This window comes from Meles meles, chromosome 8 (genome assembly GCF_922984935.1).
Source record: "Meles meles chromosome 8, mMelMel3.1 paternal haplotype, whole genome shotgun sequence".
NCBI classification, from domain to species: Eukaryota; Metazoa; Chordata; class Mammalia; order Carnivora; family Mustelidae; genus Meles; species Meles meles.
Window position 1 is genome coordinate 63,350,844 of NC_060073.1, and position 24,309 is coordinate 63,375,152.

The following is a 24,309-nucleotide window of genomic DNA, read 5'->3' on the forward strand; positions in this document are numbered from 1 at the left end:
TGCCAGCACTTAAATCTGGCACACACCAGGCGTTCACCTAATATTTGTGGAATAGTCACAATACCTATCACTTTCTATCTAATCTTGCAAAAGCAACAATGTTTTATATGTGGGGAGACCACCAATGACTCAATCTATCTTCAAACATCAGTTTGTGAAAGTGCCTTAACAAATTAAGGTTTGGGGTTTTTCAATAAATTCCCAAATTAATTTAGAGAACATACACAGATTATAAAAACAAATGATGGGCATCTTAAAAGCTTACCCAGTGCTAGCTGCAGGGCTGTTTTGCATATATTATTATGATGGAGAGCAAACAGGATTTGCTCCTGTTATTCTGCAGGTATTCTGCAGGAGCTCCAGGTATTCTGCAGCTCCTCTCATCAAAGACAAGGAGTCTGTTTCCTCACGCTTTGGATCTGCACCAGCCTTATGACTTGCTTTGACCAAAAGAATGTGGTGAAAGCGATGTTCGGTGAGCTCTTGAGCTTAGGCTTTGAAGCTATTGCCTCTGCCTTCTTGGTACTCTGAGACCACTATGCCCTAAGCCCAAGATAAAAGACCACATGAAGAGACCCAGCTGTTCCACCCAGCTCCCAGCCAATCTGCCAGCTGAAGGCAGAGTGCCCACAAGACACTAGCAAAAGAACCATTCAACCAAGCCACAGAACTGAGAAATGATGAACTGTTTTTTCAAGCCACTAAGTTTTGGGATGTTGTTATAGGTCATAGGTAATTGATGATAAATTATCTACCCTTCACAGCACAACCATAAGTGTGTATTTTAGAGCTAAGGAAACATACCCAGGTCAAATAATCTATCAAGGTCACACCACTCCCCGCCCCCCCCCCCCATGCAGGCTTTGAGTTCATCACCCTGAGAGATGAAGACCTACGCTGAGATCAAGAGTCTCACGCCCAATTTGGATGCCCAAAAGACTGAGCCCCACCTGGGGCTCCAAGGTCACACCACTCTTAAGTGTCCTAAGAACGTCACAGAAGCAAGTATTAGAAGTTCAGCTGTCTCCTTCCTTGTCATTCTGCCACCATGAACCTGATCAGTTCTTTCTGCCAAAGACAGAGGCTCCTCTTAGAACTCTGGCGATAAGGTAAACTCTGTTATCTTTTTCATAATCTGAATGGGTAATGTGTTCTGATTTAACACATCTGTCAGCCTTGTCCCTGACAGGGAAATGCATTGCCAGCTATCATTAAGACCTGCACTCTGCAAATGCACCGCACTCTGTTTTCTGAAACTCAAGTAACACTAACATATCCCAACATAAAATAATTCATTCACATCTCGGCATAATTAATTCATTTACATTTTGGCTATCAACAATTACACAAATCCTGAAAATTTGTAACAGGGTCATACAGCATGTAATATTTTTAAAAAATCAGTTAGATAAACCTTATTATTTAGATATTACTCAATTAAAATGTCATTTATATACCCCAAGAAGTAAACCATATACCACACACCCCCCAAAAACCCCTAAAAAACCCGTCTTCAATTGTGAAGGTGATATTTTTGAAAAAAGAATTCAACACAAGAATCTACTTTGTCCCCAACCAAAAATCACATACTTGAACTTTAAACAAAATTCACATTTTATTTAAGTTGAAATAAACTATACAAAATTGATCTTCTTCACCAAAAATAACAGCAATATTTTCTGTATTATTCCTAGATAAACCACAAAACACTTATTTTTGTAGGTTCTCCAGGTTTTGTTTATAAATCAAGACGAGGCAGTAGATATAGTCATGGAAAAAGACAGAGGAAAACAGACAAATCAGTTGTCAGTATTCATGGCCTCTGATCCTGCCTTGACCATGAACAGAGGTGTTCAACATATACCTGCTAAAAAGCTTATGAAGTCGTAGGTGTTTCAACATACACGTGCTAAAGAGCTTATGAAGACGTAGGCTCAACAAAGGAATGTAAACAGCAACAACCCAATGTGGAACAATAATGGCAGGCTCTCCCACTCAAACTTTAACTGTAACTTGTTAAGTTCTTTTGATAAAGACAAAATCTCTACTGCAATCCTTGCTTGGCAAGCTCCCTGTTTCTGTCTGATAACTCCCTGAACTGTCCATTACAGATTTTTAACATACTAACACTCCTACTACTCAAGGGTCACTCATGAGCTTCTTGTAACATTTTCTAAAATGTATCCCTTCCCCCCATACCTCTTCAAAATCTTTATCTTCTAAGAAGTGATAACTCAATACCCGACAATTGGATCCAGTGATAATAAATGTTATGTCTAAAATGACTTAACTAAAACAATTGCCAAGTGCCACTAGCAGAAATCCCACAGAAGTGTAATGTGGCACTTTCAAAGCTATCTTCTGGAAGAACAGGTATGTCTCCAAAGCATGAGTTTAAACAGGGGCCATTTAAATAGGCAGATTATCAATGGCTAATATACTCAATGAGAGGTCAATATGTCAAGATATTCAGTGATTAAGTGGCCTACATACACCTGACAGCTTTTCTGTAAGATGTTTTCAAATTTCTTACAGATTTTTCCAAATATCAAACATAAGAGAAAGCCTACTTTAAACGTTTCTTAGGTATTTTCAATGGTTTCTGAGTTATCTGTAGGAAGCTCTGACTTAGTTGTATAGAGTTTGATATATGTGTCCACCATTAAATCGAGATCATGTTTTATGTCAAAATTTATGTTAAGCAAAGCCAAGTTACTTGACCTTTGGTCTGTCAAAGTGTTCCTCAGGTATGCTTTGAGACGCTTTCGCCCATTTTCATAGCGTTCATTCTCAACCTTCATCACAGGAAGAATACACAGGACTTTAAGCAATGCATAAACATTAGGGAAAAACTTGATGTCTGGTAGATGGAGGGCTTCGTAAATGGTAGATGGAAGCTCTATATCTTTCCCTCTGTGTTTCCATTTGATTCTCCAGCAATGCAGCTCAGCTGAGAGTGTGTCGGGATTGGGCAAGTCACTTCTGTACATGTCAGCATGGTGTTCCTCTGATGTATTAAATTTGAGTTGTCCCATGACAGAGGGTACAAGAGATAAGCATTTAAGAGCTTTGAGGTGCTGTTCTGAGAATATATCTTTCAGTTCCTGAATAATGTGTTCCACTGTTGGAACACTTAGAGTTTCTTTATAGTAACTCTCAGAGGTGAGCTGAGATTCCAGGTTACCTTGCTGGGCTCTGCGGAATTTCCCAGGGAGTTTCATCTGAATATCAAGTTTAGTTGCCAAATTTGTGGCTTCTTCGAACCAAAATTCATGATAAACTTCAATATTTTCCATCACTTCATTTAGTGAATGCAGCACTGCAGTCAAGCTACTGGCTGCAAAGAAGACATCAGAGGTCTGCCCTTGGAGATTTTTCCCAAAGGCTCTTGTAAAAGATAGAACATTTTTAAGAACAACAATGGTGACGATGAAATCAAAATCTGTTACTGCACTGCAGAGTACAAAAGCTCGACCAGCTATATAGTTATTCCACCTAATATTTGTATCACTATTTATACCATCTAAACATAAAACAAGTGCTTGTAGGAGGTCCACTAAAATTTCAAAAGCATCATGCCTGCCTGTCCACTGAGAATGGCAGATCTCCTTCAGTTCTTTACCCTTTTCCTCATTATTCTGAAAGAGGACAGAAATTACATTGTCAAGCTCCAAAAGCAGTTGTGGAGATTGATGGAAGAAAGAACAAACTTCCTCAATTGTTCCTAACGCAACAGATACTCCCACAACAGGCACTGATTTTGCCAGCCACATATTTAAGGCACAGGAAGAGCAAAGTGTGTAGACAGCTTGGGGATATTTCTCTAAAAGTCTAGAAGCAACAACTTTCATTTTGGAAGAAAATCCACTGGACACAATGTAAGCCTGGCCACGACAATACTCCATGTTTAACCCCCACTTCTCAGTTATCGTAGTGTGAAATTTCACAGCCAAAATTTCTGCATCAGCTTCATAAGGCAAGAAGCCCACAAATTCTTCTCTCAGGTTATGAGATTCATCAACAAACCTCACCAACACAGGCAAGTGTTCTTCTCCTGCTATGTCCACTACGTCATCAGTGATGATGGAAAAGAAGTGCGAGTCTCTCACTTCCCTGAGAGTTTCCTCCCGAATGCAGCTCTCACAGATCTCTAGCATCTGTTTCTGCTGTGTTTTCGAGCAGAACAATGTGTTAACTGCTGTTGTCTCAAAGCGCTTTCTCAGAACCTCTTCACCAGAATTTATCCGGCACTCCAGCAGCGCTTGAAAGTTATCAGGAGTAAAGAGACCCTCTGGGATTTCATCAGTTTCATGCCCATCCAGAGGTATGTTTTGTTTTCCCATAAGAATCAAAATTTCAAATAGAGATTTTAAGTATTCTTTGTTTTCTTTCTCTTCAAGGGTTAAAGGTAAAATATCTTCATCCTGTTCCTCACCCCCTTCTTCTGCACTAGGATTCTGAGCGTTGCTGTTGTTTATTTCTTTATGTTTTGGTTCCTGTTCAGAAGTTTCATCAACTGGAAAAAAAAATTAATTTTATAAAAAGGCTCAGGAGAAACCATACAAACAAAAAAAATTATATTTTTGATTGGTTAAATATTTAAAATTCACAAACTCATCCATTCAACATTCACAAGGCACCTACTGGACCACAGACTAGGGTACAGAGGTTACAATAAGGCACACTCTAGAGGAGGAGACAAAAACCGTATTACAGATATATTTTAATCCTACAGTGAATGTTGTAAGAGAGAAATGATTTCTTATAAACTTAACAAGGCATGTGACATAAAATATATACCGAGCTCTAACAGTCTGTGCCCTCAGAAAAAAGAAAAGGAAGAGAACTAGTATTTACTGAGGCACAGTGTTGGCATTTTATATGTATCACATTATTCCTTCTATGGGCAGGTGCTATCAACCCCATTTGATAAATGAGGAAAGTAAATAACTGTCCAAGGTCACAGATATGGTTAGAAGGATGGAGATAAAATTCAAATCCAAGAATGTGTGGCTCCAAGTTCCAGGCTGATGCAGCTTCTGTGAAATTAAGCTACATTTTTATATGGAAGAGGAGAGTGATACAAGCCAATAAAACATAAAGTATATTCAGGCAATTTTTAAAACTTTATTTATTTATTTAATATTCAGGCCATTTTTAAGGCTAATATTAGACTACTAGAAGTATCTTTGTATTTGGATAGGAAAACCGAGGCTCTGAAGTGAGTGCCTTGCCCACTGTCATACACACAACCTTGCGAGTCCTGGACCCTGTGGTCCCGTCTATGCTCATTAATCATCATGGGACCTTAAAGCTCCAACAACAAAATGAGTATAATCGCCCAAATCTGGCACCCGGTGTCAAGCCACTCTACTTCTATATAGACTATTCTTCCCTCCTTTGCCTGACTCTAGGTCTCCTCTCCCCAGGACTACTGTGAGAATTAAGTCAATTAAGAAAAGCAATTAGAATAAAGACTGGGTACACAGTACACATAAAGACTTATGTTAATAATAACAGCAACACAGTAGTGGGAGGAGACAGAGAAAGGAGGAATAATAGCAATCACTGACAAGAACAAAAACAACTTCTGGTCCTCATTTTTTGGTGACAGAGATCATCTATCAGTACTCTGCAGAAAGGCTTCTGACTCCCATTCTCTATTAGGTTAAGTGTTCTCATAGCATTTAGTCCTTAAAAATGTATCAAGAACTTATTATGAGGGTGCCTGGGTAGCTCAGTTGTTAGGCATCTGCCTTTGGCTCAAGTCATGATCCCAGGATCCTGGGATAGGGCTCCCTGTTCAGTGGGGAGCTTGCTTCTCCCTCTGCCTCTGCCTGTCGCTCTGCCTGCTTGTGCTCTCTCTCTGTTGGATAAATAAATAAAATCTTTAAGGAAAAAAAAAGAAAAAGAACTTATTATGCACCACACATTGGGTAGACGAAGATTCTGCTCTTGTCCTTCCTGCTGCCTCTCCTTCCCTATTCTGGGACATTCTGTCTGTGTGTCTGCCACTCCCACCACACCAAGAGCACAGCCCTAGTGGGGAGAAGGCAAAGTGTATGGCACAGAAGCACTCAATCAAGAAACTAAGCTAACACTTTAGTCTCACAGACAGTTCCAGACCATGGGACAATGCCTACCACACACTTACATCATTCTCACGGCAGGTTTTGGACATAAAACATAATTATTTGTCCTTACCAGGTCAAGGCCTTTTTAAAAGACATTCAGAAGTTGAGTCATTAACACTATCACTTACTTTTTTTCTGTTTCAGTGTCCTGATTTCATCTTCACTCTAAATGACAAGAAAAAAGAAAACAACGTCTTTAAGAAAACTTAACTCTAGCACATCACTGTAGACTCATAAGTAAAAAGCATATCTTGACTCAAATTTAATTCCTTCAAGAGCATAAATTCCTTTTAAGGAAAACATTCTTCAAACAGAGATGACAGAAAAACCAGAAGTATAATTTACTAATGACTCCAAGCTCATAATAAAATACTAGAGGGGAAAGAATACATTGTTTAACTTACTTTATATTTAAATAATCATAACTTTGGGTTACAAGTGTTTGCTGGCTAATAAAAGGCATGAAAGTACAGGATGGGCATTCCAAAGGGTCACAAATCATGTTCCCTACTCAATCCAATCCTGGCGGAATGCCAGGTAAGAGACCACTCTGGATCCCAGAATCTAACATAAAAGCTACAAACAATCCCTGGGAAGGAGACAGTAACACAGTGCAGAATGGAAGAGAAATGGATGCACACAGCACAGAATGCAAGTGGCACATACATACAGGGTTAGACCGAGGAAGGACTTCCCAGTTGTGTCCTTTTCTCTCCCTCTAATCCCCCACAATGCTTAAATCACAACCCACCCCATTACTATTCTGGGGCAGACAAACAGCAGTACCAGTGGCAGCTGGAGTTAGCAGGGTACCTGCTAGGCAGCATGGAAACATGATACTGCTAACAAGAAATGTCAACAGGCTAGCCAATCTGGAACATTCCCTCATTAACCTGTGAGTTGCAACTGCAAGGATGGCAGGCAGATCTGGAAAAGTATGTCTGCAATAAGGTATCTGAGGTTCCCAAAGGACAGAATATGGGGAAATGATAGCTATAGGATGGGAAGTTGCTGAGCGTCTCACCCCTGGTACGTATTACTAAGAAGAATGCTAATGTGGAGGGCTGTTGTGGAGTGTCAGTGTTCATCTAAGAGAAGTCCCAGAAAAACAAATAAATAAATAGAAGGAAAGAAATGCATGAAGAAATAAAATCTGAGGACTTCTCAGAACTTAAAGATGTAAATCCAGATAATTAAAAAAAAACATCTAGACCCCGTTTAGCAAAAATTTAAAATGTCAAATATAAGGAAAAAAAACTAAAGTCTTTGAGGGAGCAAAGCAGATCATCTAAAAAGGAGCAAGAATCAGGCTGGCATCAGACTTCAATAGCAATAACAGATGCAAAAACTAGAAAGAATCAGTATTGCACAGACTGTACACATCCTCTATGTATCACTTAATTATAACACTCCAAATAAAAATTACAGTAAGTTTTTAAAAAAAATAAACCCTGTAAACCAAAAACAAAAATAATCCTATATTAAAGGAATAGGGGAATTTACAAAACACACTTAGACATTTACAGCTTGAATATACATAAATATGAACTAAACATTCAAGAAGCCACAAAAATAGCTAAAAAGTAAATCCCTCAAATCAAGAAGAAACCAATAAAATAGCTCACAAGTGCAGATATCATTGATAAAACTAACCACTACTTTTTTGCAAAGACTATTAAAATAATTGTAGGTTCAGAAAAAAAACAAGCATTCCAAAATCCCAGCTGCAGTTCATAAACTCTTGAGAACAAATGAAACACAAGAAGAGAAAAACAATAAGTAAATCAAAATGGCAATCAAAATATTCCCTCACCTACCACAAGCCCTCTGTTTTATGGTTTAACTTTCAAGAGCAGACAGTATATATATATAAACCTTACATAAGTTTCTCTAGAAAAATTAAGAAGAAAAAAAGGAAAGCTATCCAACTAATTTTATAAGGCTAATAGAGCCCTGATATCATGACTGGGTAAGAGGAGCACACAAAAAGAAAATCAGAGGACAACACTTAAAATTATAAATGCAAAATCTTAAATAAAACATTAACCAACTAAATCAAACAAATGAAGAGAGATATACTACAATCAATTAGGGTTCATCACAGGAATGCAAAGATGGTTCAACATTAGAAAATCCATCAATGTTGTTCACTGCTTTAAAAAAAATCGTGAACTTTTCTACTCAACAGACGCAGTGAAATCTTCTGATAAGTTCAACAAGTTATGATAAAATTACTGAACATGAGGACAAAAAGGGAATAAAAGGAATTTCCTTAACTTCATAAAAATTATTTAAAAATATCAACAATAAATGGCACATTTAATGTCAAAAATGTACCAGCTGTGACATTCCTGGGATTGTTCAACACAGCACTCTTAGGGGTCTGGACTCAACAGTAACATAGGCAACAGAAAAATTTTAATTATGAGGATAGGAAGAAGAGGCAAATATGGAGGATGATATACAATCAATCACACAGAAAACTTGGTAGACTATTAGGATTAATAAAAAGGGGTCTTCAAAATTGCTAGAAACAATCTCAACCAGAATATATAATCTATACCAAAAATAACCATAGTGTATTTAGGAAGTAATTTAAGGAAGAATGTACATATTGTTCTCTTTTAAAGAACTGCAGCAAAAACCCTGAAGTTTTTTCTAATTTTTTTACTTCGTGTACTCCCAAAAGTATTTAAAAAATTTTTAATTTATTTTAAAGATTTTATTTATTTATCTGAGAGAGAGTGCACAAGCCAGAGCCAGAGCGGGGTGGGAGGCAGTAGAAGGAAAAGCAGGAAAAGCAGACTCCCCACTGAGTAGGGAGCCCGAATCAGGGCTCGATCCCAGGATCCTGAAATCATGACCTGAGCCAAAGAGAGGCTTAACCAACTGAACCATCCAGGTGCCCCTAAAAGTATACTAATAGTGTTTTCAAAGAACTAGTATTTAGTTTTGTCAATAACTGCTATTACTTGATAGCTGTTTTTTTCTGTTTATAGACAGGACTAATTAATACTGCAAAGATGGTAATTCAAAGCATTCATGACGAAAATCCCCATACAATTTCTATAACCTGACAAAAAGAATTCTCAAATTCATCTGGAGGGATAAAGGTCCACAAATAGCTAAGACAATTTTGAAAAAGAAGAGTTAAGAAATCACTGTATTTGTAAGCAAGATATATTATAAAGCTATGGTAATAAAGACATACAAACTCCAAATCAATGAAAGATATAACTATGAATGGTAAACACAGAAACAGAAAAAATGAGGAATATTAGATAAATGTTGTCTTTAAAAAGCACACAGCAGGCAGAATCAAATGACCAATATTAAATACACTAGCATGGATACCAAAAAGAGAGGAAATGAGAATAGTAGTAATACTGGAAGGAGGAAGAAAAAATAAAATAAGGGTCTCACTGGTAGCAACAAAGACAGAAAGTCATGGACTGAAGAGTCTCAGGAATTTAATGTTGGTCACCTAATGTCAATTAAAAAAAAAAAAAAACAGATAGGTTTCAAGCATTAGAACTAACGGGTATCAAAGGAATATAAAAACATGCATAAATGATGCCATATACAGAGATTTAAAAGCTTTTTCTAACTCAGTACTTATAGTGACAGAACCTCTACATAAAAGTATCCATGCAACTTTTATTTTTTTAATTTTATTCTTTTTTAAAGATTTTATTTATTTATTCATAGTGGGGGGGGGGCAGGCAGAGGCATAGGGAGAAGCCAAGTGCCCCGCTGAGCAGGAACCAGATGCAGGACTCAATCCCAGGACCTTGAGATCATGACCTGAGCCAAAGATAGATGCTTAACCAACTGAGCCACTAAGGCGTCCCCCACACCCCCACCCCATGTCTTAACTTTTATACCTTCCCTTTCTTTATCCCTTTGTGCTGAATTCTGGAAATACCCCTCAGCTCCACTTTCTTTACTATAAAAGAAAAGGGAGTGGTTTTTCCCCCCCCAGGAAGGGAATGTGCTAGTGTTCTATAACTGACAGCATATTTTAGCCCAAGGCAATGAGTATCAACAGGCTAAATCAAAAGGCTAAATTTGGAAAAAACTTCCCAATTTAAGTATTGAACTAATCGTCTCACATCCATGCTACTTCAATAACCACAGTACTCACTTCCCATGCTACCTTTGAAATAGAGACTAACTTGGGTTCAATTTTAACATGAATGCATCTATATTTGATTTCATAGTATTATGGGGCATGGGAAAGCCAAAACTACATTGACATACCAATTCTTTTATTCGTTTTCTGTGTCTACTATGTGGATTGTTCAAATGACTGGTAAGATCAAATATTGTTGGTATTGCATTATCTCGAAGAACTGTCCTATAAGGACTCTGAAAAAGAAAAATATGTTAACTCAGAGACAGTCTGTAAGAATGTATTACACATAAAGAAAATGCTACATTAATGACTTCCCCAGTACTCCTTCAACTCCAGCTCTAGAGTGTAGAGACTTGCAGAATGACAATGTCAGTCCAGAAGAGCTTATTATTTCTAACTCTTTTTGCATTTGCCTTCTGGCAATCTTACTATTAAAAAAAGGCAACGGAACTGATGGTATGCATAAAAAAATTAATGAATTTTTTCATTATAAATTATAATTATTTCATTCTAAAATTCCTTTTATTTCATTATAAAAAATAATGAATAATTAATGAATTAGAAGTATATATGCAAGATGTGTATTTGCATCTTGCATATATACTTCTAATTCATCCTCCCAGTGACTTCATCTATTCTGCCCTTCCATGAGCCCACCAAATCTACATCAGGAACAAAAGTTTCTCAATCTATCCTTTGTATATTCAATTTTTTCCTTCTTTACCTGATGTTCACTCCACTTTCACTACTATTACTGAGAAGCATCAAGGTATAGTGAAATAATGGACTGGGTCTGACCCAGGAGACCCAGGAACTAGTCCAAATTCTACCAGTTACTCACTGTAAGATCACTGTAAGATCCTGGTCAAATACTTTCCCTTTCTGGACCTCAGTTTCCTCTTCTGAATAAAATTCAAGTACTGAACTAGACCAATATTTCCTAAAATGAAATGATTCACATACTAACGATAAGGCTTGCATTCTGTCATCCACACTTTTACATAATCCACTCATTTTTAAAGTTAGCATTGTCTTAGGCAATACAAACTATAAAATAATGATTTTGATGAGCTACGTATATTTTTAAACACACATGTGAAACTCCTAAAATAAAAATTGACTCATATGCCACTTGAATTCATTCATAACCATGATATACATAATTGGATTTTGCAAACACTAAACTAGGTATTTCTAAATTTCTAATTCTAACATTCTTATCACTGGAGGATGACTATTCTCTATTCTAATTCCTGTTAACCTAATCCAACTTGGCTATAAACTGGATGTTGACAGTCTTCAACAGCCAACCCAGAGGTCAGGTAGGGACAAGAAGTTTATTAACAGGGAGAGTAATAGATGAATAACTGCAGTCTAGTCTAAAGAAACAGTGCCTTTAATTTCTTCACAGGTCTGCACTGATAAAGACACACACTCTTCTTTTCAAAAAGCTTTCTTGGGAGCAGTGATTATTTCAAAGCTAACTACTAAAGCATGTTCAAAGTATATGCCAAACAAAAATAACAACTGTATTTTTTTTTTACCCAGGGAAGGAAAGTTAGGATGATATTAAGAAACACACTATCTCGGGTTGTGTTAAACACATTTGGGAAGTACTTCTATTCAGAGTCAATATTTTCCATTTCAACCCCATGCGTCATGGAAAATACAAAGAAGAAAACCTTTTTTTAAAAAAAATCTATTTCTTAATAATACTCAACTTCTAGTGGTGGGCCAATTATCCTGAGTCTACCAGGAATTTTGAGTAAGACTGATTAAGGACACAATCACTGAAGGGAGCAGAAACTATACCACACCCCAAACATTTCACCTTTCCTGCCTAGCAAACATGTCACGACATAAAAACATACACAGTCAACTCTTGATACCTTACCAATTATTAAATAAGGAGAGGAGGGATAAAACATTCCTAATGCATTTCTTAAATTTAAATCAAATTAATTTGCTATAAAGCAAAGACATTACAGACCAAAAAACAACATGAATTAAAAACATGTTACTTTTTATAAATATTGACTTAAAAGTTCACATGCAAAAAAGAGCTATATTCAATTTATGTGCATGACAGTTTTAACTCAGTATCAAGATTTAATCTTTAATTGCTGAACTAAAGTTTGAGCATAAAGCAATGCTCTTACTCTAGCATTAAAGACAGTATTTGGCTTTGGTGAAGTATCCATGAATGTTTAGTGATGAAACCTTCAATGCCAAATTAATCCAATCAAAACCTCTCAAACATTTGGATATCTATACCATATAAGCCAGTTTTTAATAGCAGTATCTTCTTCTACATGTGTAGAAAGAACATCTTCTCGTATTTGCATTAACTTATTCAAGACTGAAGAATCATGTGGAAATTTAAAAAGCAAAAATAGCTCATCTTTCTGTTCTATGCTCTGACTAAACAAGAATATGGGTGAACTATAATTTTACATTCCTCACATTAATCTCACTGGAATTGTCTAATAAAGAGACCATATTTATTACTAAAATAAAAATGCATATGGCTTGTATATTTAAAATAATAATTTGGGATATTTTTACTTAATGTCAAGAATATAAAAATGGTTTGCCTTTTAAACATATGAAATCCCTTGTTTTGGTTGATCATTATTACCCTCTTAACAAAGCAAGGCAAAAATATCCCTCAAATATTTGTGATTAAACTGTTGAACCGGAATTGGCTCACCTCCCAATGACTTCACAAGTATCTGCTTCAATTAATTTTGAGAAATAAAATAACCCAATCATTCTTTAGTTTTCTGATGCCTCTGCAAAATGTATCTGAAAAAAATATCAAAATAAATTGCTGCGTAACAATATATAGTGTATCTTCAAATCAAGTTTATGTCTATCCCAATATCTGAGATGATACATTAGTTATACCTAAACAAGAATATATTATTTAACAAAACTGTCTTCCTAACTAATTTTTAAATTGTTTCAAGTCTGTTTCATTTCAATCAAATCTGCCCTATTTGTGTCTCTAATAATTCACAGCAACAACAGAATCACAGAGGGTTAAAAATGTTAAAATCTCAGGAATTATGTGGTTTAATCTCCTTATTAGATTTTGGGAAAGTGACATGGCCAAATTCACACAGTTAACAGTAGTAAGGATGACAGATCCCGGTCTTGATATGAAATTGAGAAATACTGATGGAAAAATTTTTTCACATTAAATATATAATTTGCTTCTTCTTGTAACTTGAACATAAAAATAAGGGTGGGTTCTAACAGTACATATGAAAACAAAGAGCTCCATTTCTCAATGAAGATTTCACTCATAAAAAAAAGCTCTGAAGATGCTCCAAATAAAAACACAAATTCTACCTTAAACATACACTTTAATAATCACCAAAAATTTTCTGAAGGCTGCATAAGAAATGTAAAAGTGGCAACCTCTGGTGAGTAGTAATGGGGCATCAGAAACAGGCGGGGTTAAAAAAAAATCTCAGGTTTTTAAGAACACAATAGATACCAATCAGCTCCGAATTTGTCTTCAACTTTAAAAAAAGTGGTGGGGTGCAAGGATACACCTCAACATTAATAAAGATTTACATTCTCAACCGGACACTGAGTGAGAGAGAGAGAGAAAACAAACAACTCAAGCCCTTCTATTACTTACAGTTCTACAGATCATAGAGGTCTCAAAGTGTTTGGCACATAATCGATAATGTTTATTTAGTTGATCAGGCGTTTTATCTTCTAAGTCTGCTCTCCTACAATTCTCCACCCACTTCTGGCATCTATAAATAAAACCAAAATACAATTAAGAAATATGAGCTCAATGTTTGTATTTCAGCATTCAGCTATAAGGCAAAGATATATTATAGACAATGGATTCCTGCTCACCTTCCTCTGCAGAACATAATTTGGAGAAGCTGACTGATAACAAAATGAGAGCTAAAAGAAACCTTAGAAATCATTTAGTACATTCAATTATAGACAAGTTTAAGAAGTAACTTGCTCAGGGGGCGCCTGGGTGGCTCAGTCATTAAGTATCTGCCTTCGGCTCGGGTCATAATTCCAGGGTCCTGGGATCAAGCCCTGCATCAGGCTCCCTGCTCAGCAAGAAGCCTGCTTCTCCCTCTCCCACTCCCCTTGCTTCTGTTCCCTCTCTCGCTGTGTCTCTCTCTGTCAAAAAAATAAATAAAATATTAAAAAAAAAAAAGTAACTTGCTCAGAATCCTGTACAAAATCAGCAGTAAAAATAGAACTTAAATCTGAGTCTTTCAATTCCCAGGACATCCTAGCACCAGAGAGGACTCAATTATCAGCAGTTCAACCAAAAACGTGCACAACCATGAAACCCATGGCCTAACATTTCCCTCAGGATTTCAACTTAAACAAGGATATGAAACAACACTGTCATTGCAAAAAATCAGTAAATAGATGTTCTATAAATCATTTAGAGTTTCTTCCAGGAGCATGATGGCCTGTGTTCATTCACCTTATTAAGAACATGATTTATTCTCTACAATATGTACAAGTTAGATTAGCAAGCTCCATGACTGCAGGGATTCTACACAATCTAGTACACAGAAGGTGTTGAAGATAGTGAACAAGACAAAGTCCATGCCCTTTTGGTGTTTATAAATCTGCAGAAAAACAAACAATAATAATGACAACAACAATGATGACGATGCACACTGAGCACTTGCTATAAGCCAGACACTGTTCTAAGTCTTTTACAAAAGGGATACATTATACCCTGAATGTAGATGAAGAAATGAAGGCACAGAAATGTTAAGTAATTTGCTAAAGCTCACAACTAATCTTTCTTTCCTTCATTCCTCAAGTTTCTAGCAATAAAAATGCTGTCATAATCACAAATTTGAAAACATGGGGGGCCTGGGTGGCTCAGTCATTAAGTGTCTGCCTTCAAGTCAGGTCATGATCCCAGAGTCCTGGGATCAAGCCCAGCATTGGGCTCCCTGCTTGGCGGGGAGCCTGCTTCTCCCTCTCCCACTCCCCCTGCTTGTGTTCCCTCTCTCGCTGTGTATCTTAAAAAGAAATTGAAAACATAGTTTATTTTATAATCGCATTATAGTATATTATGTCTTAATATTACAGCTCACCCCTCCACACATACACACTCTGACACTTAATTCCCTTTACTCTCAATATGTAAAACCATGGTGAAATGTTGATTATCTAACCGAAACTAAAACCACACCTAAATTGCACAGCATTTCATTCAGCCAAGAAGTGTTACTGCACAGTAATGATACCTAAGATGTCCATATTTTAATATTTTTACACGGTTATGCAATATGATTTTATAAACATTTCATGTTTCAACATCTAAATATTTAGCACAGAAACTGCCTCACTAAAAAATAATTTGCCATACTGCTACAGCTGTTTGTTTTTTAATTCTTAGATCTCTGAAGACCTTCCATACAGAAAAGTACTGTCTGTATTATCTCTGAACTAAGTTGAGACAGATTCCTGATATGGCAAACATTCAGATTCAGTCAAGAATAGGTAGGGCAGATAGCCCAAACAGCTACATCTATGTCTGCCATATCAATACCTAGAAGTAAATTTAGTGAAAGATGTGCAAGACCCTCTAACTGAAAAAAATTTTAAATAACTTCAATAAGTGGAGGGATATACAAGTTCATGGACTGGTACATGGAATTCTAAAGATATCAATTCCCCTCAAATTGATTTATGAGTTCAAGCCCCATGCTGGGTACAGAGATTACTTAAATAAACTTAAAAAAAAAAGAGAGAGAAATTATATGTCATTAAAAAAAATAGGCAAAACTCATCTATGGTGATTATGCAGAAAAAAAGTTAATTAATATGGGAGATCTGAGACTGCTATCCTTAAGAAAGGCCCGCTCGTAAAGACAGCCTTTTGGCTGGTCCCTGGAAGAAACTTGCTTAATAAATAGTTCCCTACACTGACATAAAACTTGCCCTAACTGATAAGGTGGCTCATTGTATTTAGGACTGTGGAAGCAACATGATTTATTTTTTTTAAACAATATTTTTATACTGAACATCTGCCTTCCTTCTGGGAGTCTAGAATTTTAATATACCCTTGACAGAGAGTGTCTGTGTGACTACCTTGCAATAAAAACTTTGGGCACCAGGAGAGCCTGGGTGGCTCAGTCAAGTGTCTGCCTTCCTCTCTGACTTCCACTCAGATCATGATCCCAGGGTCCTGGGATAGAGCCCCACATCGGGCTCCACGCTTGGTGGGAAGCCTGCTTCTCCCTCTCCCACTCTCCCTGCTTGTGTTCTTGCTCTCACTGTCTCTGTCAAATAAATAAATAAAATCTTTTTAAGGGGGGGGGGGGGCACTGGATCTCTAATGGGCTTTTCTGGCTGGAAATATGTTCTGTATCTCAAACATTACCGGGGTATTCATTTTCTAAAAATTCATCAAGTTCTAGACTACTGACTTTACATTCTTTTCTATGTACGTCATGTATCAATAAAAGATTCCCTCATTCTGAATAACCAACTAATCTGATTGTATCCAGTAGGACAATGATTCTCACTAGGGATAGTGGCATAATGACTGAGAGAGCCTCGGGGGAGAGGAAGTTTGGGATATTAGTAATAGACTATTTTTTTTCTAAATCTGGCTGAAAGCTTCATGGACAGGTCACCCTGAAAATCCAACAAGCCATGCAACACTTATGATTTGTGATGGTCTTGCATATATACATTTTATATCAATAAAGTTATAAAAATTTTATGTGACAAGCTTTTTACATACATGTATACATGTATGTATACACACATGTGTATATATACTTAAATGCTTTTAAGGATATACATAGTTATCTCTCAAATTGACCACTGTCTCCCCTTTCCTAGCTCTCCCTCTCATTATTCTGCACCCTGTACTCCCAGACTCTGTAGCCTTTTCCCTTAGCAGAGTGAAATGGTTCTCTGAATCCATCTAACTTCCAAACTGGTCTTTTGCCTTTCCCTAGCCCTTTCTCCACACTGCAGAGTAAACGTTTTTGTTTTTTATTTTTTAAGATTTTATTTATGAGAGAGAGAGAGCGCGTGCGCTTGCACACGCACACTTGAGAGAACACAAGTTGGGGGAGAGGGAGAAGCAGACTCCCCACTGAGCAGGGAATCCAACATGGGGCTCACAGGTCTCAACCCCAGGACCCTGGGATCAATGACCTGAGCTGAAGGCAGACACTTAAAAGACAGAATCACCCAGGTGCCCCTCAAATATCATTTCTTGAAGGAAACTTCCTGATTCAGGTATGTATACATATGTGTAGAACTATGTATACACACACATAGGAAACACTCCCCTTCCTCTCTGTATATGGTATCTCAACATCCTTTACTTATCTATATTATTACCATCAGTATAAACGTGCCCTAGTATCTCCTATCTAAAAAATTCCATTAACTTGGTTCCTCTGCAAAGCAAAACTAGAACCCATTTTCATAGTCTCCACTTTGTCTCACATTCTTTCCTCAATCAATTCCAAGGAGGGTTCTATTTTATCTTTTCCACTGAAATTCCTCAAGAGTATGAATGATTTCAATCCTGCCAAATCCAATGGTCACTTTCTATCCTCATTTTAATCACCCTTTCAGTACCATTCAGCCTTTTTGTGTATTTTTCCCTTTGATGGTCTCCTACTTGCAGCATTTCCAAAAACATATTTTAAGAAACTCTAGTCAACTGTTCCATTAAAATAAAAAAGTTTCATGGTCAAATAAGGTTCAGTAATATTACATGTTTTATTATATTCTTGGGGTCTCAGACGTTTCTGTGGAACTTTGAACACATTACTTAATTTCTCTGTGCCTGCTTTGGTCATCTGAAAAGCAGGGACTATCTCAAAACCTATTGCAAGGGCTAAATGAAATAATGTACATAAAACACGTAGAACACTGCCTGGCACATAGAATACGAAGTATTCTGTAAGAAGTATTATCATTACAACTCATAGCATGGGTTGGAGGATTAAATGAGATATGAAAACACTTTAAGATCATATTTTACAGATATGATTCTCAAATTCAGTCTTTTTACCCTCTTATTGAGGACCCAAAGAGCTTTTGTTTATCAATATTTATCACTATATCAATATTTATCATCTAAAAAACCAAATACACTTTTAAAATAGTTATTATTTCATTAAAACTTACAATCCCAATGAAAAATAATTGCATTTTCCAAAACAAAAAAATACTTTAGTGAAAAGAATGGCACTGTTTTCCATCTTCGCAAATCTCTCTAATGCTAGATTCTCACATCTGCTTTTGTATTTTATCTGTTGCCATATGTGGTTTTGGCTAAAGTATATGAAGAAAATCTGGCCTCACACTGCTATGCAGTTAAAAAGGAAATTAAAATATTCCTCTCTTATCCATATTACTATGGATATTCTTTAATACTACACAAAAACTCCACAAGTGGTGGTTTCTTGAAGATGAGTTGTGATATGTAATCTGACACCAGACCAATGAGATTTCTCACTCGATTACACTGAAATCTCCTGGTGTATCTTATACTTTGAATAGGGCTTTTTTTTTAAAAGATTTTATTTATTATTTATTTGACAGACAGAGATCACAAGTAGGCAGAGAGGCAGGCACAGAGAGAGAAAGGGAAGCAAGCTCCCTGCTTAGCAGAGAGCCCGATGCGGGGCTAGATCCCAATGATCTCATGATCTCTGGGATCATGACCTGAGCCGAAGGCAGAGGCTTTAACCCACTGAGCCACCCAGGTGCCCCTGAATAGGGCTTTTATCTGTGCATGTTTTTGTGAAATTATGAATTGGCCAATTTGGAAAATATCAGTTCAGCCAGTTATGCAAACCACCCTTATACAATTTATTTTAAAAAATCACGTTTATCAATATTACCATCAATCTCAACAGAAAAGTCTTAGAGAGTTGTCAAGCTCAAAGTAGTGCATTTAAATTTTCCAAAATTCTAATTTTTGCTTGAATGTCAACTGTTTCCCTTGAAGTGGCAGGCTTCCATTCATTTCTGAGAAAATGTCTACCACACACTGGCATCTGTATAATCATACTTAGGAAATTTTAGAAAATATAACAGACAACTTTTCAGAGCAATGATATTACCATGCTATGGACCTCCTCAGAAACTCCAGTGCACACTCCTGAAAGAATGAGCATGAAAACGGCAAATAACGTCAGTTTTTACCCTGTGGACTCCCTGAAAGTCTTGGGGGACCTTCATGAGTGCCCCAAAAAACCACTGTTTTGCATTTCACAAGGCAGAGTACATCAATTCTCAATTTACTTTGATTAAATTGCCAAAAGAAACTTAGAAGACCTCACTACCTTAGGGGTGAGTTAAAACTAATTGCCTGAGGAGGAAGAGGGCTTCGGTTGCCCAACTCGCTCTAATAGGAGCAATTCATTAGCTCTACTTGTACCTTCACCTCACCTGGGTATGAGCTCTACTATGAGCTGCCCCTAGGTTCCTGCCAAGCCTTGGCATTAATCAAGCCATCCTCGGGTGATCCAGTTTTAGGCAGGTTTTTTTCTTTTAACTTTAATTTTAGGTAATCTATGATCTCTCCACCATTGTCCTGAAGTAAGTCGATTCAATTGTTTTATAGTTTAAAAAAAAAGAATATGTAACGGGGATAAAAGGCACAGCATAGGGAATATAGTCAGTGTTACTGTAACAGCACTATATGGTGACAGGTAGTAGCTACACTTGTGGTGAACACTGCATAATGTATAGACTTACAGAATCACTACACTGTATATCTGAAACTAATGCTGAACACTGTCAACTATACTTCAATTTAAAAAAACTAAAATTAAAATTAATAAAAAAATAAAAAGCACATTAATGCCACTTTTTATGAACCAATAAAAGGTACTGTGTTTTGGGAAATTCTGCACTGTGCTCTTTATTAACTACACTTTTGAATTTTGAATTACTTCAAATAGCTCTTTATAAAAGTGTCCATGGAATTTACAAATAAAACAAAAAGAAATAGACTATTTAATAACATTAAATATACTATATTTTTAGTTAACAATATTAGTTAACTTTTTCAAGGACAGGTTGGCAAAGTCACCTTTTATCAACCTTCCCTACAACTTATTTACAGAAAAAAAACTAATTATAATTAATAACCCTAAAAATACTATCATTAATTCAATGCACACTTCTGAAAACTACCTCTTTATTATAATTAATTCTGGTCACAGTAAAGAAGAAACTGTCAAAAACAGAAGAATTTGGAATCCTTAGTATGAGGAGATTTGGTTTGGATAAAATAGGATCTTGAAGATATTATGTTAACTAAAATAAACCAGACATAAAGGACAACTGTATGATTCCATTTTCATGACATACACAGAACACACAAATTCATGGAGACTGAAAGCGGGTGGAGCAGGGTGGAGGTGGGGAAAGAGATACTGCTTGCTTGGGGTAATGAAAAAGCTTTTGAAATGGGTAGTGGTAATGGCTGCACAACACTGTGAATGTAATTAATGCCACTGAATTATACACTTAAAAATGGTTAAAATGACCAATTTTATGTTATATATCTTAACAAAATGTTTAAAAATAATGTATACTAAACAATATACATTAATACTATACAACATGTATTAAAGTGCACTTAATAGACATTTTAAATGGGTGAATTATATGGTATGTGAATTTTATCTCAATAAAAATGTTTAAAAAGAATTAAGAAAAGTTCTTAATTTAGTCTTGAAATATTCAAAGCATTCTGACATAGAAAATGGCACAGATTTGCTCAGTATGACTGTAGGAACATAACTAGGACCTCCAAAGCATAAATTATAAGGGAGGCATATTCCCACTCAATATAAGGAAGAAACAATAGCTAAAGGTGTCCCAAATCTTGAAACATCCCTGCACAAAGCAGAGAACAGTCATTGGAGGTGTTTTAGCAAAGGCCCACCTGTCAGGAATGCTCAGGGCCCTAAAGGGTCCATAAATACCTTGATAATGGAATGCAAAATTGTGTCTCTGTCTTTTCTCAAGTAAGGTCCTTATGTTAGATTCTCAAAGGGGATAGAATGCACTAGATCTAAAAATTCCTCCCAAATTTGAGACTGTATACCCTCCCCTCTAAGGAGTATAATGAAAAGAGCATTTGCTACAGTATACAGACATAAATGACCTGTGGTCCAGAATCAACTAATGTTGCCCTTATTATGAAAGTGAAATATACTCTCAAAATTGCCCTTGGGCTAAAATTTGGGTAAAAGGAAGATAATGCTTAATGGAGTAAGGCCCAGTCAGATTCAGATGTTCCCCTTCTCTGCTCCCATGGAACCCAACAGCTATTCCTCAGTCTTCCAAAGTTCATCCTCACCACCCTGAACTTTAAACACCAGGAATGCCCCAGAGCTCAATTCTCAGACCTACTCGCTTTACTTACCCCAGAGCATGACATTAAACACCATCTATAAACTGAGAACACCCATATTTACAGTATCTAGTCTGAAAGTCTCTAAATTCCAGACTATCTTTTTATGGTTTTAGCTCTAAAATATTTAGGTTACTGATCTAAATATGGGCCATTTAAGTTCATTTCTGGATATTCCTGAACATTTATTAAGCTCTTCAAACTTCACATGTCCTAGACCAAACTCTGAATATGTCTCCACCAAACCTGCTCCTCCCAGACTTCCATAGCTCAGTAAATACTCAGGTCAAAAAAAATCTTAGGGTTATTCTTGACTTCCCTTTTTCTCTTACCACCTACATCTAAACCATTAACAAATCCTATTGGCTTCACCTTCAAAATATGTCTCAAACGCCAGCAGTTTACCACTTCCTCCTCTACTAACCTGGATTACTGCAATTGCCTTTAACTGGTCTTCCTGCTCTCACCTTTGCTTCCCTACAATCTAACAAGCAGCCAGTAATCCTATTTAAAGTCTAGTCTTGGGCGCCTGGGTGGTTCAGTGGGTTAAAGCCTCTGCCCTCAGCTCAGGTCACGATCCCAGACTCCTGGGATCGAGTCCCGCATCGGGCTCTCTGCTCAGCAGGCAGCCTGTTCCCTTCTCTCTCTCTCTCTGCCTGCTTGTGATCTCTCTCTGTCAAATAAATGAATAAAATCTTTAAAGTATTGTCTCCCTTCTCTAAACCCTGTCTCAATCAGTATAAAGATCATAGTGCTTTACATTGCCTATAATGTCCCATACAATTTGCCCCTACCATACAAACAAACCCTTTACTGGTCTCATTTTTTCCCTCTCCCTCCTTCCTTAAAGCAGTTTTACTTCCTTTACTGGACTTTTGGCTGTACCTGCTACAGGCATGCCCTAACTTTGCATTTACTGTTTCCACAGATCGGAAAGCTCTTCCCCTAGATAGCTCCATGGCTGGCCTGCTCAGCTACTTCTGGTCTTTCCTCAAATTCACCTTCTTAGTGAGGCCTTCTCTGATCACCTATTTTAAAATAATAATTGTGCCTCCCCTGCTACTCCTTATTCTATGTCCCAACATTTGTCCTTTCTTCAAAGTATTTATCACCAAATGACATACTGTACGTACATATTTATTTGTCTATTTTCCTCCAATGGAATGTCAACTTCAAGAGAGCAGGGGCTCTGATTTGTTCATCTGTACACTTCCAGCGCTCAGAGCAATGCCTACCACATAGTAGGCCTTCAATAAATGTTTGTGGAACTAATAAATAGAATGCTGTATTATAATCGCCTTCTTCTATAACTGTCTCCTTAAAAGACTGCGAGGTTTCTGCAGGCAGCAACACTGTCTCACACACATCTGAATTTCCAACATCTAACACTATCTCCCTTCTCTAAACCCTGTCGGCACACAGTTAAGTGTTGGTTCGAAATGAACGAATCAAGAAGAGAGGCCAAGGAAAATTCTTCAGACTTTCACAGTCCCTTCTCCATCACTCTTTAAATATAAGTCAGAGCGTGTGAGTTACCTCAAGGAAGACATTTCAATACCCATTCCCACGCCCACAGGCGTACCCCACCCCCAACCCTACCCTCAGTTATCCCCAGGATAACCATCCCCAGGATAATCAAGTGAGACAGTGAGTAACGGTCAGAGCCAGAATTCGAACCAGGATCAAATCCGCCGGAGGAAATAATTGTGACTTGACGAGATCAAAGAAGGTGACCGGACTCCAAAAAGAAACACTGCCCCCGGGGTAATGGCAAGGAGAAGGGCGGGCCCTGGTGACCCCAACTATAGAATCCAAGTCCCTCTTTTGACAGCTGAGGAAACTAAAGCCTAGAGGGGAAAGCGACCTGCCCGAGGTCACCCAAGCAACCTAACCAGGGCGAGAACCCCGCTCATGCCGCCTGCGCGCCGCCCCAGTAGCCTCTTCCTTCGGGTGGTGCCCGCCGCGCCGAGCCCCCGCTGGCGCACGTGCTCCGAGGTCCCCGGGCGCCAGCCGGCCCGCTGCTCCAGGCCCGTTCCCCACCTGCGGCCGAGGCTGGGGTCGACAACCGTGGCCCACTCCCCACGCAGCCCCGGAGCCGGCGGCTGGCAGCCGCAGCGCGCCCCGCGGAGGTGGGCCCGGGGCCGCCGGCTCCGCGCCCGCCGCTTACCTGGCCGGATCCCGCGGGAACCTGAAGAAGGCCAAATCCGACTGTGTGCTCTTCCTCGTGCAGTTGGGGGCAGCGCAGAAGTTCGGCATCGTCGCCCACCCGCCGGCCGGCCCAGCCCTCCCCTCCCCGCCTCCTCAGGGCAGCCCGCCCGCCCGTCGGGGCCGGGGAGGGGAGCCAGGCCGGCCGGCCGGCTCGGCAAGGCCGGCGCGCCGGGGGGAGGGGCGGCGGGCGAGAAGCCGCGAGGGGCAGGAGGGGCGCCGCGGTCCGAGGCCGGGCTGGAGACGCGGCTCCACAGTGCTGTGAGTGGCCGGGAGGATTTACCGCCGCCGCCGCCGCTGCCGCTGGTGCACCTCCCGCCCGCCCGGGACGCTGCCGCCTCCTTCCCACAATGCACCCTGGCGCCCGGGGGTGCCCTCTCTTCCCTCAGCCTTCCTCCCCCGCCCCCTCCTTTCCGCTG

General features: G+C 38.3%; 1 protein-coding gene across 1 annotated transcript; it reads right to left on the reverse strand.

Moving 5' to 3' along the window:
* Positions 1–1,596: 1,596 nt before the first annotated feature.
* Positions 1,597–24,241, reverse strand: THAP12 (THAP domain containing 12). Its single transcript, XM_046017176.1, has 5 exons — positions 23,853–24,241; positions 13,919–14,039; positions 10,395–10,502; positions 6,263–6,299; positions 1,597–4,516 (listed from the first exon to the last, which is right to left on the reverse strand). The coding sequence occupies exons 1-5, from the start codon at positions 23,939–23,941 to the stop codon at positions 2,583–2,585; spliced, it is 2,289 nt and encodes a 762-aa protein (XP_045873132.1). The 5' UTR covers positions 23,942–24,241; the 3' UTR covers positions 1,597–2,582.
* Between the last annotated feature and the right edge of the window lie 68 nt (positions 24,242–24,309).